We start from the raw sequence: 16,182 nt of genomic DNA, 5'->3' as shown, positions 1-16,182 counted from the left end.
AGATTTGCCCCCAGCTCCCAGCACAATGTCTTCACTCAGAGCAGGCACTTAATAAAGGCGGTCTGAATGGAGGGAAGGGACTGCAACCCTCCTACGGCGTCCAAGCCTCCAGTCCCATCTTGCCCACTACCCCCTGCCACTCCATCCTTCCCAAACGTGCCCGCCTCGCCTTTAGAACGCGTACCAGCCGCGCCCCCGGCCTGCCCTGCAAGGCCTTCAAGGCTGGCTCGGCGCTGTGCTTCCAACCTCATCTCCCAGCACCCGCTTTGGCCCTGCCCTGCAGCCGCCTCTCTGGCTTGCAGGCCTTTGTGTTTCAGAAGCACGCAACGTCAGAGCTAGCAGGGCTCTTGAAAATCACTGGAGAAACTGAGGCCGAAGAGGGGAACCGGCCTCCCAGGGCCCTCCAGTGAATGGCTGGCAGAGCCGAGGGGAGACCCCAGGTCTCCTGGCTTCCAGTCCCTGTCCCGGGAAGCTGTGAGCTCTCCTTGCAGCCCCGTTCTCTGACCAAGAAGCTATGACAGTGGTGGCCAAGCACCCAGCTTTGCAAAACAACTTGCCTCGGAGTTGACAGCAACTGGGGATCAGCCTCAAACCCGAAGGATCAGTTTTCACTGCTTGAAGAGCAGCCGAGAGCAGGAAACGCTCCTGGAACATTTGGCTCTGACACGTGTGTCAGATCCAGAGCCCTGCAGCCCCTGAGCGGGGGGAGGTGGGGGGAGAGGGCGGGGGCTCCCCAAGCACCAACTTCTTCTACCACAAGGAAAAGCTGTTTTGAATCATAGAATCCAAGAAATGATGAATCATCATCACCAAATCTTAGAAATAATGGATCTTAGCAGTAAGGTTTCTAGAAACGCCTCTTCCTTTGGCTCCCAGGGCACCGGCTTTCCCTGCTCTCCTCCTGCCTCTCAGCCTGCTCCTGCCCCTCAGCTCCGCACAGCCAAGGCTCATCCGGGTCCCTGGGCCACCCACCCTGCACATTCTCCTGTGCAATTCCAGCTCCTCCCTGGCTTCAGCCACCAACTCCGCTGACCTCATATCCCACGTGGGTATTCAACAAGGAGAACCTACTCTGTGCCACGTGGTGCTCTAGGCTCTGGGGATACAGCAGGGGGCAGATTTTCAGAAGTCCAGCCCTCACAGAGTTTATTACCTTCCAGCAGGGCAGATAAAGCAGACATCTGATAATGTCAGGCAGTAATCAGGGCTATGTGGAAAGTGAGACAAGATAAGGGCAGAGAGAGACAGAGACTGGGGGGCTTCCCTGAAGAGGAGACACTGGGCAGAGACATGGATGGAGTGAGGGGCTGAGCCCCGAGGCTGACTGCAGGCAGGGCCACCCAGCAGAGGCAACGCCAGAGACGCGCACTAGGGTGGGCAGGCACCCGGCACTGGGGAGACCAGCATGGAGACCAGTGTGGCTGGAGTGGAGCGAGTGGAGGTGGAGTGGGAGAAGAGGTCAGAGAGGTTAAAGGTGGGCACATGGGGGTGGGCCACTGGCGCCTATGGTTTTTGTTGAAACGTGTCGGGTTTGGAGCAGGTGATACAAGCAATCCCTCTGGCTGCCACGCTGAGAAGAGGCTGGAGGGAGGCAACGGTAAGAGCTGTGAGAAGGGGTGGTGGCCTGGACGAGGGTGGGAGGGGCGCAGGTGGAGAGCAGGGCTCAGGCTTGGGAGACCTTCTGAAGGCAGAGATGCCAGAATTTGCTGAGGTGGGATATGAGGGAATAAGAGAGGTTGGACGAGATGCGCAGGACTAGAGAAGGGACAGGTAAGGGGAAGATCATGGCCAGCTGTGGCTATGTTAATTTCAAGATGCTTTTAGACAACTGTAGGCACGGCCCTGGAGGTCAGGCGAGAGGCTTCCAGGCTGGAGCCGGCACCTGAGAGTGTCTGCACGGAGCAGGGATTCAGGCCGTGACGGTGGCTGAAGTACCAGGTGAGGACGCACAGGCAGGGCGGAGCTGCTGGGTCTCTCTCGGGCTCTGGACCCTATTGGTGAGAACACACAATTAGTCACCAAGTTGCCTCTGTGGGGCAAGTATTTTTGTGGTCCTTAGTTAACCACACATCTCAAAGGATGAAAGAGAAGGAAGGGCCTGGAATTCGGAGAAAATGGGGAAGTGGTAGACTGATTGTGTTGCTGGCCCCGATTAAGGGACTCCCTTTCCTTGTATCCGTGTGGCCCCAACCTCCCTGAGCCTGGCTTGGCCACATTTCTTGCTTTGGCCAAGAGGATGCTGGCAGACCTGAGGTTCACAGAGGGTTGAAAACGCTTGCATGTTTCCATTTCATCTCTTGCTCCTCTACTGTCACCATAAGAACATGCCCCCGCATTCTCTCTTAGAACCCTGTCACTACCATGAAAATAAGTCCCAGATGGCCTGCTGAAGGAGGAGAGACCATACGGAGCACAGCTGAATCATCTCTGTCAAGACCATCCTAGACCAGCTGAGCCCGCCACCTGCAGACGCAAGAGTGAGCATCCAAATCAGAACCTCCCTATTATTTCCCTATAGTCTTTTCATGAGAAATAATAAATGGTTGTCATTTTAAGCCTCTGAGTTTTGGGTTTCCAAGTCTGATCAGACCCCAAATTCAACCCAAAAGGCTAGAATTTTGAGTTGGTGTATTACACAGCAATAACTAACTGATACAGAAGGTGAGATTTTCCTTAGATAGAGAGACCATGTGCTGGGCATCTCCTGGGCGAGGAGAAGAGTGCTTCTGCCTAACTTGAGGCCAGAAAACTACTTGAGTTGTTGGCTTGTGTCTCTGAGGTTGTGAGGAATGTGGGAGCTGGTTCCTGATCCATGTCCAAAGGTCTGAGCATCCAGCAGGGATATGCATGCTTCCCACGGGCCAGATGGGGACCTTGCAGAAGGGATCAGGCCTAAGAGGGTCAACTGGAGGGGCAAAGGGTCCCCTGCAGAGGAAATGACTGGGAATCAGGTCTGAGAAGGGAGCTGTAGGCAGTCAGATGGAGTAGGAATTGCTGGAGTCAAGGGAATAGCAGGTGAGAGAGACCAGTGAGAGCTGGGGTGCCAAAGAACCCACAAAGGCACCTCCGAAGAAACACATCCAGGAAGCACCTCCACCAGACCCTGCAACTAGCAGGAAAGGAGGACGTCTTCAGCCCTCTCTTCACTCCGCTCCTCCAACCCCAGCGCAGCAACAGGGGGGAGGTGGAGCAAGAAAGAGGAAAAAATTGTCATGACCCCCTTCTCACTATGGCTTTCCAAGTCTGATCAGACCCAAAAGGCTAGAACAGGAGAAGTTTTAAATTTGCTGAGACTGGAGTTTTAATATGAGACTCGACTGGACGTCTTGTATATGAAAATGACTAGAAAATGGGATGGGGGTTCAGGACTAGGAGTCCACAGAGTGAGTTCAATGGCGTATCCTGTTGAGCCCAATAAACCAGTCACCAATGCGGTGCTGCGCCTGGGCTCTGTCCCTGTTCTCCTCACACTCCTGCTCTCCTGGGAGAGACTCGTGATGTCTCACCAGGTGCTGGTGATTTCCAAGCCTCGGTCTCCCTCCCAGACTCTCCCACAAGTTTTTGATCTACTACCAGCCATCAGTGAGGACATCTCCCCCAAGATTTGCCACACTTCCTCCTGCTACCGTGCTCTCTGGCTCTGTGACCAAGTGGCTGTCCACTCAGATCCTCAGGCCGGGAACCTTCCTCATTATAAATAGCACCACCCACCGCCTCCACTCTGCCCTCCTGAGCCGCCCTCTGCCCCCGGTCCAGGCCCACCACCTGGCCAGTCCCCTGCTCCCTACCCCCTCCACCCGACCCACTTCTTTCTGGCAGCCACAGCGGCCCTTCTGAATCTGACCCTGTGTTTAAAGCCCATTTTCTGTGGCCTTGAGGATAAAAGCCACTCTTCGGCTGGTTCACCGTGCTTTCAGGGTTTGGCCCCAGCTGGCTTCTCCAGCGTTGGTTGTCCACTCCTCTTCTCACACCGGAAGCTCCAGGTCAGCTCGGTGGGATTTCCCCACACCATGCTCAGCGCAGGGCCTCTGCACAGAATGGCCTCCCTGCTTCCCCCACGCCCTCCCGTCCATCTCATCCTTCAAACCCGGGGCAGTTTGCCTCCCCAGGCTCACGTCTCGTTGCTGCCCCCTATAGCCCCCGCTCCTGCCCCCCACCTCCCAGGATGTCTCTGCCATCTGTGGGTCTTCATCTCCTCCAACTCTGACAGTTCCTGCAGGGCAAGGAGCAGATCGCCTTCTCCTTACAGGGCTTGGCACAGAGCTGCCCTGGTGAGGGGGTGCAGGAACAACTGAAAGAAGGGGGGGCCCGTAAGGAGACTTAGGAAAGGGGTGTCAGAGGTGGACATAGAGCGGGGCCTGCAACCCTTCCCTGGGGAGGAGGCCTCAGGTCCCTGAAGCCTACGGTGAGCCGGGCTGACGTGGCTAAGGCCCTCGCACCACAAGGCAGAGAGCACGATCCCTGGAGCCAGACAGAGCTGAGTGGAACCTGACTCCACTGCCAACCTGCTGGACGACGCGGGGGGAGTCACCGCACCCTCTTGAACATTGTTCTCTCATCTGTAAAAAGGGGTCAACTAATCAAAAGGTGGGGGTGGGGTCAAGAACTGCCTGCCTTCCACCTCAGAGCCTGGGTGGCACGGGGGCATCCAGGAATCAGTCAGTCAGTCAGCAAATGTTCAGGGCAGGCCACGTGCTGGGGCCTGGCACCCAGGAAGCACGAGTCCCCAGCCTATGGGATAGACCGTGCAGCGGGGCCGGGGGAGCAGGGACAGGAGTTTGCACAGAGCAGGTCGGCAGCAAGGGTTTGTCCTGGGCCTCAGTCCACCAGGGTCTCGTGGCCTTGGTGTGACCGTGGTGCTGCGCCCCCTGCGTAATCAAGAGCCGAGCCTGAGAGCCCCTTCCCCAGGCCCTGTCCTGCACCCGGCAGCAGGCTCTGGGGGCCCCGGGCAGGGTAGGGCAGGCGTGCCAGGCGCGGGGCGCGGGCGAGGCTCACCGGATGAGGTCCAGCAGGGCGTCGGCCGAGCTCAGGATGGGCTTCCCGCCCTGCTCCGCCGTCTCCTTCTGCGCCGCACCCCCCGGGTAGATGGCGGAGACCATGACGATGCCCACGACGACGGCCACGAAGGTGGTCCACAGGTAGTAGGCCACAGTGAGGACGCCCAGGCGGCTGGAGGTCTTGGGATCCAGGGAGGCAAGGCCGGACATCAGGCTGGGGGGGTGGGGGGCGTCAGGGTCTGTGAGGGTGGGGGAGCCCTGAGCCTGCCGGGCACTGGCGCGTCCCTACCCTGTCTCTCTCTCTCACATACATGCACACACGTGCACACACACAGACACACACACACCAACTGTGCCCAGTGCTTCAGGGAACGTGCAGGCAGGGGAATCCCCCCTCGTAATATAAGCCAGGCCTTGTAGCTCCTTCTAGCCTCTACCCCAGGGTCACAGCCAAGCAGTTTCAGCCCTCTAGGCCTTTGCCCATGCTGTTTCCTGTCTGGTGCCCTCTTATCAGCCTGTCTTCACGCGACTAACTCCTACTCACTCGGCAAAACTCAGCTTGAAGTCACCTTTCCAGTAAAGTCTTTTTTGGATCACCTACCTCTCCCGCAGAGTTAGAACCCCATTCCGGGGCTCCCACGGCCCCCGGCCTCCTCTGTCAGGACCCTGGGTGCCACTGTCTGTTCACCTGCCTGTCTCTTTCACCAGACTGAGGGCATGTGAGGGGAGGACCAGTCTGACTTCTCTATTGGCCCCCAGTGCCCAGCAGGGGCTGACCCAGAGCAGGACTCCCTGCAGGCTAAAATGAATGAACGCGTGAGAGAGCAAGTTAGAGCCCCGGGCTGGGAGGCGATGCCCTGGCCCTTTGCCTTAGCTCTGCCAACTGGTCACGTGGTCTTGGGCAAGCAGGCCACTCCCGATCTTTGGGCCTCGGGGTTCCTCTCTATAAAATGGGGCCAGGTTGGATTTTTCCCCGATAGGTGCCATAGTGGGGCCATCTGGTTTAGGGCCTGGGCCCAGACCCCTGGCGGGAGGTTTTGTTAAGGGGTTCGTGGATCTCTCTCCTCTTTGCTTCTCCCCACCCGGGGCTGCTCTAACTTGGGCTCTCTGCCCCCCAGTGTGGGTCAAACCCAGGGCCACGCTTCTCATAGCTGTTGGGGATGAGGGGGTAAAATACTAATTAAGGAAATGCTTGTGCTTCACTTTGCTGCCAAAATTTTTTTCCCCAAAGCCCTTTCATTCTTTCAGATAAAGGAAGTATTTGTCCGGTTTTAATCATGTAAACAAGAGCAGATAATCCCTCGCAGTCTCATCATTACATGACCCTGAAGCAGCATCTGGCACCGGGGCTGAGCGCACAGGCCCCCACCCCACCCCCGCCCAGGCTAGCCCCTCCACTGCCTGAGAGCACCCTTCTCTTCCCGTCTGCCACAGCAAAGGCTTGCTCTTCCATTAAGGCACGGTTTAAGGGTCCCCTCCTCCAGGAAGCCTTCCCCAACCCCCAGGCTGGTGAAGGCCCTTCTCTGCACAACCACAGCTTCGGGGCTCCCTCTGTTCCAGCCCCCACCTCGCTGGGTTGTTGTTTATTGGAAGTTATCTGGAAGTGTCTCCAGAAGTGGGCCAGGGTCCAGTTCAGGGCTGGGTCCATCGAGCCTGGCATAGGGCCCAGCCCCAAGCGTGGCTCCGAAGCAGTTGCGGAATGAATGAATGAATGAATGAGTCGATTGTTTGCAATCCCCCTCATCCTGTCTGCCAGAGGCCGTTCGTTAGTGAGGGGGTTTAGGGTGGGTCTCAGGCAAGGCCTGGAGGCCTCATAATGGGATCGTGCAGCCAGGGGAGGTGGGAGCCGTTCCACAATCCTTGGCCCTGAGACAGATTATCCCAGGCCAGGGCAGGTCATCAGCCCAGGCCAAAGGTCCTCTGACTACAACAGGACCCCCCTGCTCCTGGGCCCAACTGCCTCAGGCCCGAGGGAGGCTGTGCCCCGAGAGCTGGGGACCTGCCCGAGGTGACCCCGGACACCAGTGTCCCAGCTGGACTGGAACTTGGGGCCAACTCCAGGCCTTACACCCATGTATTTACCCAAACCTTTAGAGCACACCCCTCCACGCCATGCTCTGTGCCCACAGGAAGAGACCAGAAACTGTCCCCAACCTCAGGAGCTCCTGGGGAGGGAGAGAGGCATGGACACCCCGGACACAGTGGACACAACCCTGGACAAGGAGGATGCATCAATACAAGGAGGCAGAGATCACGTCTAGTTGGAGGAGTCCGGGAGGTCTTCCTGGAGGAGGTGGTATTTGATTTGGTTTTTGGAGGATGAGGAGGATTTGAAAATGGGGAGGTCAAGCCAGGTAGGGGGACAGCAGAAACAAATCAGGGGACTGGAAAGTGTGGGAACACTGTGCCACTGGATGTGGTCTGAGCTCAGGTCATATTTAAGGAACATTGATGGATGGAACCAAAAAAGAGATTGAGCTCAGGAAATCTAAAACTTACATAGATTTGAGAACATCAAATGTACAGGGAGTGAACAAAGTTTGGAAGAGCACAATCCTGGGAAGAACCTAAGAAATCATCAATGCAGATTAGAGAAAACATTACAGCAAGTCCATGCAATGGAATTCTGAGCAGCCATTAGAAGTGCGGTGTCATTGGAAGGATGTTCCTAATTGAAGGTTAAGTGGGAAAAAACAAGCTACAAGAGTTTGCAGCAGCGAGCCTTGGACCCTCCTGGGGAAGCTCTGTGGTCTGGACCTACCTAGACGTGTTTGAAGGGCTGTGTGGGAGAGGGGTGCGGCTTGAAACCAGACTCAGGAAGGCACCCAGGACCCGTGGGGAGAGGAAGAGAAAGAGACCCAACCCCAGGGTGGGCTGCCTCAGGGCACGCCCAGGTGCTGGGGGGAGTGCAGGTTCTAGACTTGGCAAGAGTTGGTCTCTGACCCCACCCCTGCCCGGCCCCACCCTGCGAACACAGGTTCTGGAAAGGAAAGGGTGGACCCATACAATGGAAAGACTTCTGTCACTTGGGGCCCAAGCAGTTCTGCTCTGGATCCTCCCCCCTCGCCAAATAATGGGGAGGGTTTCCTACTAGCTGAAGGGAGAGGCGAGCAGTGGAGGCGGCGAAGGCAGGTGAGGAAGCCTCCGCCAGCAAGAGCTGCCCAGGCTGGTGACCACAGAGCTGTGTACAGGGAGGGCGGGAGAGGGTGGGTCCCACGAGATAGACCCCCACGCCCGGAATTCAGCCACAAGAAAGGACGTTCAAGGACCTGCTGCTAGGCCATTTGGCCAGCAGGGAAGCTCATGGCCCAAGAGACTTGAGGCCCAAGCAGTTAAGCGCCTTTCTTGGGCAGGGCCCTGGGCGATGGTGGTGGTGGGCGCACTTGTTCACATGGACGTGGCCAGAGAACAAATCTCTAGAAAGAAAGTTTAGCAGGAATTGTCTTTGGGCTATGAGGAATTTTTGTCTTCTTTGTAATGTTTCTCCATGCTCTCTTATTATTTATAGAATGAGCCTGTCTTGCCTGTGTGATGGAAAACACAAGCCCTCAAGTACCAGGCAGCCACAGAAAGCATGCCTGGTTTTGAGCTTTACTGTTCTTCAAATACCTGAACATCCACCTCATACAAGTCTTAACCTTCTAACTTAGTGCTGCTCGACAGAATTATAATGAGTCACATTTTAGTTTAAAATTTCCTAGAAGTCCCCTTTAAAAGGTAAAAAGAAACAGGTGGAGTTTTTTGGTGAAATTAATTTTAATAATATACTTTACTGAGTGCAGTATTTTCAAAATATAATTTTTTACACTGCTTCGGACTTTATATTTAAATTTAAATTAGTTAAATAAAATCAAAGGTTTAGTTTTTCGGCCGCATTAGCCACTTATGGCTAGTGGCTACCGTGTGGACAGTGCAGTTCTGAGTTACTTATGGCTAGTAATAAGGAAAAGAAAGCTTAGGGAGGTGAAGATATTTGGCCAAGTCATCCAGCTGGTAAGCCAGAGTCAAGACCAGAACATGGATTTTGATTCAAAACCCACTGTGGTTTCCCCCTGTCCTACAGTGGCTCTCCATGGTACAAACCTGGTTTAGCTCCTGTGCAAATAAAAGTTCCTCCGATTTTGGCTACCCCAGATTTTAACTTGATCCAGTCCGTATAACACCTCTTTATTTCAGCTCTAAAGAGTTCACAGCCTTCCCCATGGCTATTGTTCCAGATTTGTGGTGGTGAGCTCTCCATCTTTGGAGGCATCCAAGTGGAGCCTGGATGGCCACCTGATGGGATGCTGGAGAGGGGCCTCCACATTGAGCAGGAAGTTGCATGAAGATGACTTCAAATGTCCCTTCTGGCTCTGTGATTTATGGTGGGGGCACAACAGGTAATCGTGCCACCCCCACTCACAGGCCTGGCTGGGTGGTCCCAAGAGCCCCAGGTGCCCCAGAGAGCCCTAGGGAAGAGCTGCGGCAGGAACTCCCTGCCGAGCCATCTGGCCACCAGGGATTGCCGATCAAGAGATTGCGGTGCTGAGAGCGATTAACCCCGGGAGGAAGTGGGGAGGCTGGGCTCCCAGGGCCCCGCCTGTTTCAATCTGGTAATTGTTGCCTGGGGGGGAGGGGGGAAGGGCGCCGGCTGTCAGCCTCTACCTGGGAGGGGAGAACGCTTGCTGGCCCTCACCGGATTCTGACACCAACCTCCCAAGTGGGTCTCATGACATCACCTTCCACTGGTTGGCGCCCCTCACCGCACCCAAAGCTGCCCGGCAGGCCTTACTGCAGAGAGCCGGACAATCTTTCTGGACTTCTGGGTGCCCCAGCAGTCAGGCACCCAGCCTGCTTGCTCCCCTTGAAGCCCCAGGACACCACCCGGCTGTGGCCCTCCGCAGGCTCACGTGCTGAGTGAAGCAGCAATCACTGAAGGAACCCGGTCCTCTCCACCCTGCCCTCCCTGCTTTTGTTTCCCAGGCCCCAAGTCTCAACTCAGGCACCGCCCCCCTCAGAAGAAGTCTCCAAGCCCCCCAGGGATGACGAGGAAGCCCCTGTGTTCCTGCAGGAGTCCCGCACGAGCCGGGAGCCCCTGGGCAAGTTACTCAGCCTCTGCGGGCCTCGGTTTCTATGGTAGGACAAAATGCGGATGATGGCGGTACCTTCCTCATAAGTTTACTGGGAGGGTTCAAGGTTAAGTTAGCCCAGGCTTACATAGTGCCTGGTATATAATAGTGTTCAGTAAGTATCTAGTACTATTGTGCCCTCTGTGTTGCCATCCTCTGTTCTGTGCTGCCTCTCACCAGACGGTGAACTTCTCCAGGGCAGGGCTAAATTCAGGTCGGTCCTAGGTCCTCCAGAGCCCAGGACCTGGCACGGGCTTGGGGGCCTGTGTGCTGATGTGACATTAGGCCATGGTAAAATTCTAGACCAGAGTGTCAAAAGGACGACGCGTGAGCCCTGGTGACTGAGGATCCATGGTCGGTTCCCTGAAAGCAAGACCCTTAGCCAGGTAGGGAAATGCCCCTGGCACGATGTGTCTGTAGGACACTGAGGCAGTTGGCACCAGAACCTTTGGGGACAGATGGGCCTTGGGGATGGCCCAAGGGGTCAATGACCGCAGGCAGTGGACCCTTCTGAGTGACGAGAGCCTAGAGGAGGTCTGGAGAGGAGAGCTTCAGCACTCTGCTCTCAGCCCTCTCCTTCCTGGTCGTTTTTATCAATGGCTTGGCCAAGGCCACTGGCAGCATGTGGATCAGATTTGTGGCAAGAGCTAATGTGCTGGATGAGGGAATTGGGATCTGAGCAGATCTCAGCAGGCCGGGACCAGAGGCCAATTCTGACATGACAAAACGTTAACTCGGACACATGCCGGGCCGTACTTGGCTTGAATGGAGAACACAAACACCAGTGGGAGAGGGGAGACTGTGGGTCTGGGGGGGTTTCTTTTCTGCCAACTCAGTAAGTCACCTGGAAATGGAGCTGCCAAAGGGCTGGTGGCCAGAAGCCCAGAGGACAGGGTGAGGGGGCCATGGGCCTGCCCTGACCTTGAGACCCACTGGAAAAGGGGTGGGGGAGGCAGAGTATGTCCCACAGGGGGCAGGGGGCAAGGGGCAGGTGACAAAGACACAGGCTTGGGGGAAGCAGCTGAGGGGGTGGGGGCATTGGAGGCCGGAGCTGAGCAGCCCTGGGGAAAGCGGAGTTTGATGGGAGAAGCCACAGGAAAGCTGATCTCAGCTCAGCATGAGGCTAACTTTCTATCAAACAGAGCTGGCCTGCCCTGGGAGGGACACCCCCGAGAGGCAGTGAATGCCCCATCACTGGAGGTGTGTAAACAACTTGTCAAAGTCACACAGCGAGTGAGTGACTCTGAGCCCTGGTCTGCCAGCACCACATCCACAGTCACAACATTCTGGCATGGGGAGGACCTGAGAGAGGGGGAGGCCTGCCAAGGCCCCCGGCCAAGTCCTTGGGCTACGGCCTCAGCTGACCTAGTCAAGGGGCTCTGCCAAGCTGGCCCGTGGGATGCAGCTGCAGGGAGTCTACCCACAAGGCAGCAGGGAGGAAGCAAGTGGAGGGCCTTGGGGGAGAGGTCCTTTCGGCCATCCCAAACATCACGGCTCACTCTTTACTTACCGAGCAGTTGACAAGCCCAGCAGCTGACAGCAAGTGGCACGTTAGTGCCACCCAGCCCCACCCCCAAGCCAGCCCCTTCTAAGGCCTGAAGCAGGAGGTCCTGCTCAGCCTCCACTCAGCAACAGTCTGAGTTGCCTGGTCTCAGCACCCACCTCCCCAGGGCAGAACTTCCTCTCCCACTTCAGCTTGTACATCTCAGAGGACGGGGAACTCACTGCCTCCTTGGTCAGCCCCCTCCACTGTGAGCTAGTTATGCTTATTAGAAGGCCCTTCAGAAAGCAGCCTGCCTCCAGGGGAGAGATGCCCCACACTGGGCCAGCCCTGCCCTCTGGAGCCACAGACCACATGGTGCGCTCTTCCTCTCAAGACAGTGCTCCACTTTAGACTCCACGGGGAAAAGGCGGGAGAGCGCGGGCTCCACGCCACGCTGTGGATGGTGAGGTGGGAGCGAGGGAGGGAGGGAGGAGGGCGCATGGGCAGGTGGGCACGGCATGGTCAGATGCGGAAGGCCCCTCCTTCCCAGGCCCTTGGGCATCAAGAGGGTGCTTGATCCACACTTGTGCAAACAACAACACCCAACAGAATTAAAAGCCAAAGCTGGAGGGGCTGTAGCTACACCCTCACTGAGCTCTCAGCCTGACCACCGACCATCCTCAACTATTTTTCCAAGCGTGAGAAGGGTCAGGCCCAATTCCCAGCTCCATGGGAGCTGAACCACTGCCCTGTTCACTCCCAGGTGGCAAAGAATGCCAGGTGCCAGGGAGCTGGCATGTTTCCAGGGATACCCATCAGTCTCTCTGCTCTACAGGTGCAGATGTGTGTCTACGACCGACTCGGGATACCTGTCCTGGCTGGCCACCCCTCCATGGTTAGGAGCCCTGTTCCCCTGGGAACTTCCCAAGATGAAGGGAAGACCCAGAGCACAGGGCACCCGGGCCTCCTGCCCTCACCAGCAGTGCTCCTGGTGTCGGGCTCAAGCCGGGCCTGCCGAGAGAGACTGCCCCAGGCGGGGCCCCAGCGGGGTCCAGTTCAGTGGTCATCCACGGAGCAGGGGAGCAGGAGCTTTTACAAAGTCACACCCCATCTCCCCAGACTCAGATATGTCCCCTCCCTACACCTGGTGAACACCTGCTCTGGGTGCTGTGGGGTCCCAGAAATGAATGGGGTGGGTTTGTGGTCCCCAAGGGGCTCACAGCTCAGTGGGTTAGAGACCTGCTGCTGGACAACACAAAATCCTGGGTTACGACTGAGACTGAGAGGCCAGAAGGTGAGTCTATCCCAGCCTGGGGATCAGCTTGGGCTTCCCAGAAGAGGTGACTGCTGAGTGGAACCTTGACAGATGAAAAGGAATTCTTTAACTGGACGCGGGTAAGAACAAGGGAATCTGCTGGGTGATAAACCTGGGTGTTTCTTGGAACCACCAGGCAAAAGATCTGACTCCACCCATGGGCCACAGCTGGGCCATGTTTCCCCTCTTGATGAGTAAGATGTCAGCTGATGGGGCAAGAGGGCCAAAAGAAAGATCCCAGGGCTCCCATGAAAGGCCCAGCCGAGCCTCTGCTACGAACGGCTGTCCCATGACTTGCAGGCAGAGCCCGGGCTGCACTGAGTGTGACCCTCTGGCTGCCCGCTCCTCCAGCCTCTCTCCTCCGGCCTCCCTCCCACGTACCGCCTATCTGGGGAGCCTGGCAGCTGCCCCCTGCACACCAGCTCCCAAACCAGGCCTCGACACTGCTTGGCCCAGGACCATCTCCAACAAGTTAGGATGTGGGTGTTTGGGAGTTTTCTGCCAAACTAGAGTTCCTTAGGAGGGGGGAGAAGGGAGTGTTGAGTTTCTTGGGCCAAACATGATTTCCTGATTCTAAGAAAAAGCAGTTCAAAATGCTTACAAGAAATGGAAAGGAAAACAATTCATGCACAGGAAACTACACACGTGTAAAGGCACCACACAGGCACACACAAACTCACACAAACACTTGGATTTCTTGGCTATGATGTGGAGCTTACAAACACTCTGCCATGTTCAGCATCGGTGAATCACAACCACATGGATTCAGTTTTCCTCAAGTGATGCCTCATTTAAGAAAATCAAGAATGAGGGAAAGAAGCGTTTGCCAAAAAGCAAGTGGAGACCTGGACGTCCAACCTGGGTCCAGATGTTGGTTTGACCAACCCCTGGTTTCCTGTGTTGCTTTTATCTGGAGATGCGTGTCAATAAGGCTCAGTTGACTTCCCAAGGCTAGAAGCAAACTCCCACCTCATCAGAGCCACAATGGGCCACAAAAAACCATCTTCTGGGAGCTGCTTTGTAAAGTGGCACGTGCCATGTGTCCATTCTACGGCTGAGGCTGAGTGTGGTAAATAACAGAAGTCGAGGTAAATTGAGAGTGACCCCTCAACAGCATCTCCAGCAGCATCTAAGCACCTACTGACAGGAAAAGGACCCTGAAATCTCTGCTCCATCCCTGAGTGCAAGAGTAAACCAGGAGCACAAAGGCGAGAGAGCAGCAGAGGCAATGCTTATGACATCATATTAAGCAAAAAAAAAAATGTCCCAAAAAGCAGGATACAGATTTATTTTTGCAGAAGTAATGTAAGGTATCCTCTAAGAACTTAAAGGAAGAGAAAGTGGTTAATACTCTTTGGATTAAACTCTAAATTAAAAGCAAAAAGAATCAGAGTAGTGACAAGCAACATCCCAGGAGAGAAAGGGAAAGGAGGTTGTCAGGCCCAAAAGAGTTGACTGTCCTAAAGAAAGACGGTGTCACTGGCATGGGATCAGTCAGTGGTGGAAGCCCGAGGAAAGGGCTGAGGGTAGCAAAGCAGTCAGCTCCCATCCACCATCACCAGGGGAGGCGGCTCTGGGACAAGGACATGACCCTGTGATGCTATGGCCTCACTGCTAGTTCCTGTGCCAACGTAACATGAGGCAGAACTTCCTAAATTTCGGCAGGGGCTTCTGTGTCCCTGTGTAAGGTGAGAAGGCATGCCTTTTTTCCCGGGGAAGGGACTCTTTTGTGGTTTGATGAAGTTTCCCTCCCTGAGACCTCAGGATCTGCAGATATGGAAAGATGCACCTATTTGCAGAAGAGGCTCAGGGGTCTTCTGGGGGAGAGGAGACTAGGGCCCGGACCCCTGCTCCCTTGACTTGAGGTCGGTGTCCAGGCACACCAGAAAGCCTCCTGCAGGGGCCACCAGGGCAAACCTACTACAACTACCAAGGAGGACAGATGCCCAGCTGGCCGGATCATTTCTCCCTGGAGGCTCCCCACATGGGAAAACCACTGGATGAATGTGTTTGCTGGCAAGACAATTTCATCAGCTACTTGTGCCATGAGTGTGACTCCCGTCATGCCATTTTCAGTGAATTTCTGGGCCCCCGCCTGCCCTTACAGTAGAATCCCACCATATGTGATTTCAATTTGGTAAATTCCATTACATATGGTCTGAAAGCGAGAGGAAGAAACTATATGAGGCAGGAGAGCCTCTCCGTCCAGAGGGGTGTGTCCCCGAGCACATCTGCCTGTCGCTCAGCCAGCCTCACCCGCCCCCTGTGCCTCCAAGGTGTGAGGGGCTCCCTGAAGCCAATGTGGTCCCAGGGCCTGAGGAGAGGTGTTTGAGTTTGTTTTGTTTTGATCACGGCTTCTCCATGTTTGCTGTCTGCTTCATCTGGTGCTTACCTAAAGGGACAGTAACCTATTCCATAGCTGGAAGGAAAACTATCTTGAATGAACTTGTACATGATTGTGAGCAAAGTCATGAAATTGATGAACTCCTTGGAGCTCAGGGAAAGGGGGGCTTGGTGCCTGCGGTACTGCGGAGAGGCGTGGGACCTGCTCAGATGGGCACAGCTACAGTGCTCAGGGAGTGCCCAGGTGTGCTCCAGTCAGAGGACACTTCCTGGGGAGGTGACGAGCAGGCTACAGGTGCCAGCTAAGACCAGGAAGGAGGAAGAGGCCACCCAAGTGGGCTGCCTGCTGAGAGCAGAACCTTGCAAAGAGGGGGAGTGTTTCATGAACTAGCTCATCTGGGCCTCAGGGGGCGTGAACCAGAAGCTGTGCTGGGTGCTTCAGGTGTGTTAGTTGATCTGATTCCCATAATAACCCTGCCAGGAGATGTTCTTAACATTTTACAGATAAAGACACTGAGGGGCAGATGCTAAGAGACTTGTTAGGCTCGCGCAGTTAGTGACTCCAGGGCGCCTGTTCAGCCGCTAGGCCCGTGGAGCCTCAGTGGCCCCCACCTGTGCTGTCTGCGTACCTCCCTCATCGTGACTCTGCTCCAGTCCCACAGCTGGCCATGGGTAGGCTGCAGTCAGCTGGACTATGGCCTGCTGTCTGAGGAGAGGCCCCAGGCTAGGGGCTGGGTGGAAGAAGACTCCAGAGGAAAAAGGCCCAGGAGCTGGAAGATGCTGAATTGTGGGAAGAGTGGCTGAGCTGGGCTCCAACGCAGGCCTGCTGCCCCTACTTCCCTACCCCTGGGTCTCGTTTCTCTGGAACAAAGTGTCTCTGTCACTGTCTCCCTGCCAGGTGGTGAGACCCTCCCAGGTCTTCTCACCCCTCCTGTC

General features: G+C 55.8%; 1 protein-coding gene across 1 annotated transcript in view; it reads right to left on the bottom strand.

Moving 5' to 3' along the window:
- SLC1A7 (solute carrier family 1 member 7) overlaps positions 1–16,182 on the bottom strand; it is a 51,144-nt gene that overhangs the window by 18,887 nt on the left and 16,075 nt on the right. The window contains exon 3 of the mRNA XM_058303570.2: positions 4,996–5,211. Within this exon, the coding sequence (XP_058159553.1) occupies positions 4,996–5,211 (216 nt within the window). The remainder of the gene's footprint in view (positions 1–4,995; positions 5,212–16,182) is intronic.

Source organism: Dasypus novemcinctus, chromosome 9 (genome assembly GCF_030445035.2).
Source record: "Dasypus novemcinctus isolate mDasNov1 chromosome 9, mDasNov1.1.hap2, whole genome shotgun sequence".
Taxonomy (NCBI): domain Eukaryota; kingdom Metazoa; phylum Chordata; class Mammalia; order Cingulata; family Dasypodidae; genus Dasypus; species Dasypus novemcinctus.
The sequence above is the reverse complement of the archived record's forward strand: the minus strand, read 5'-3'. Positions and strand labels throughout refer to the sequence as shown.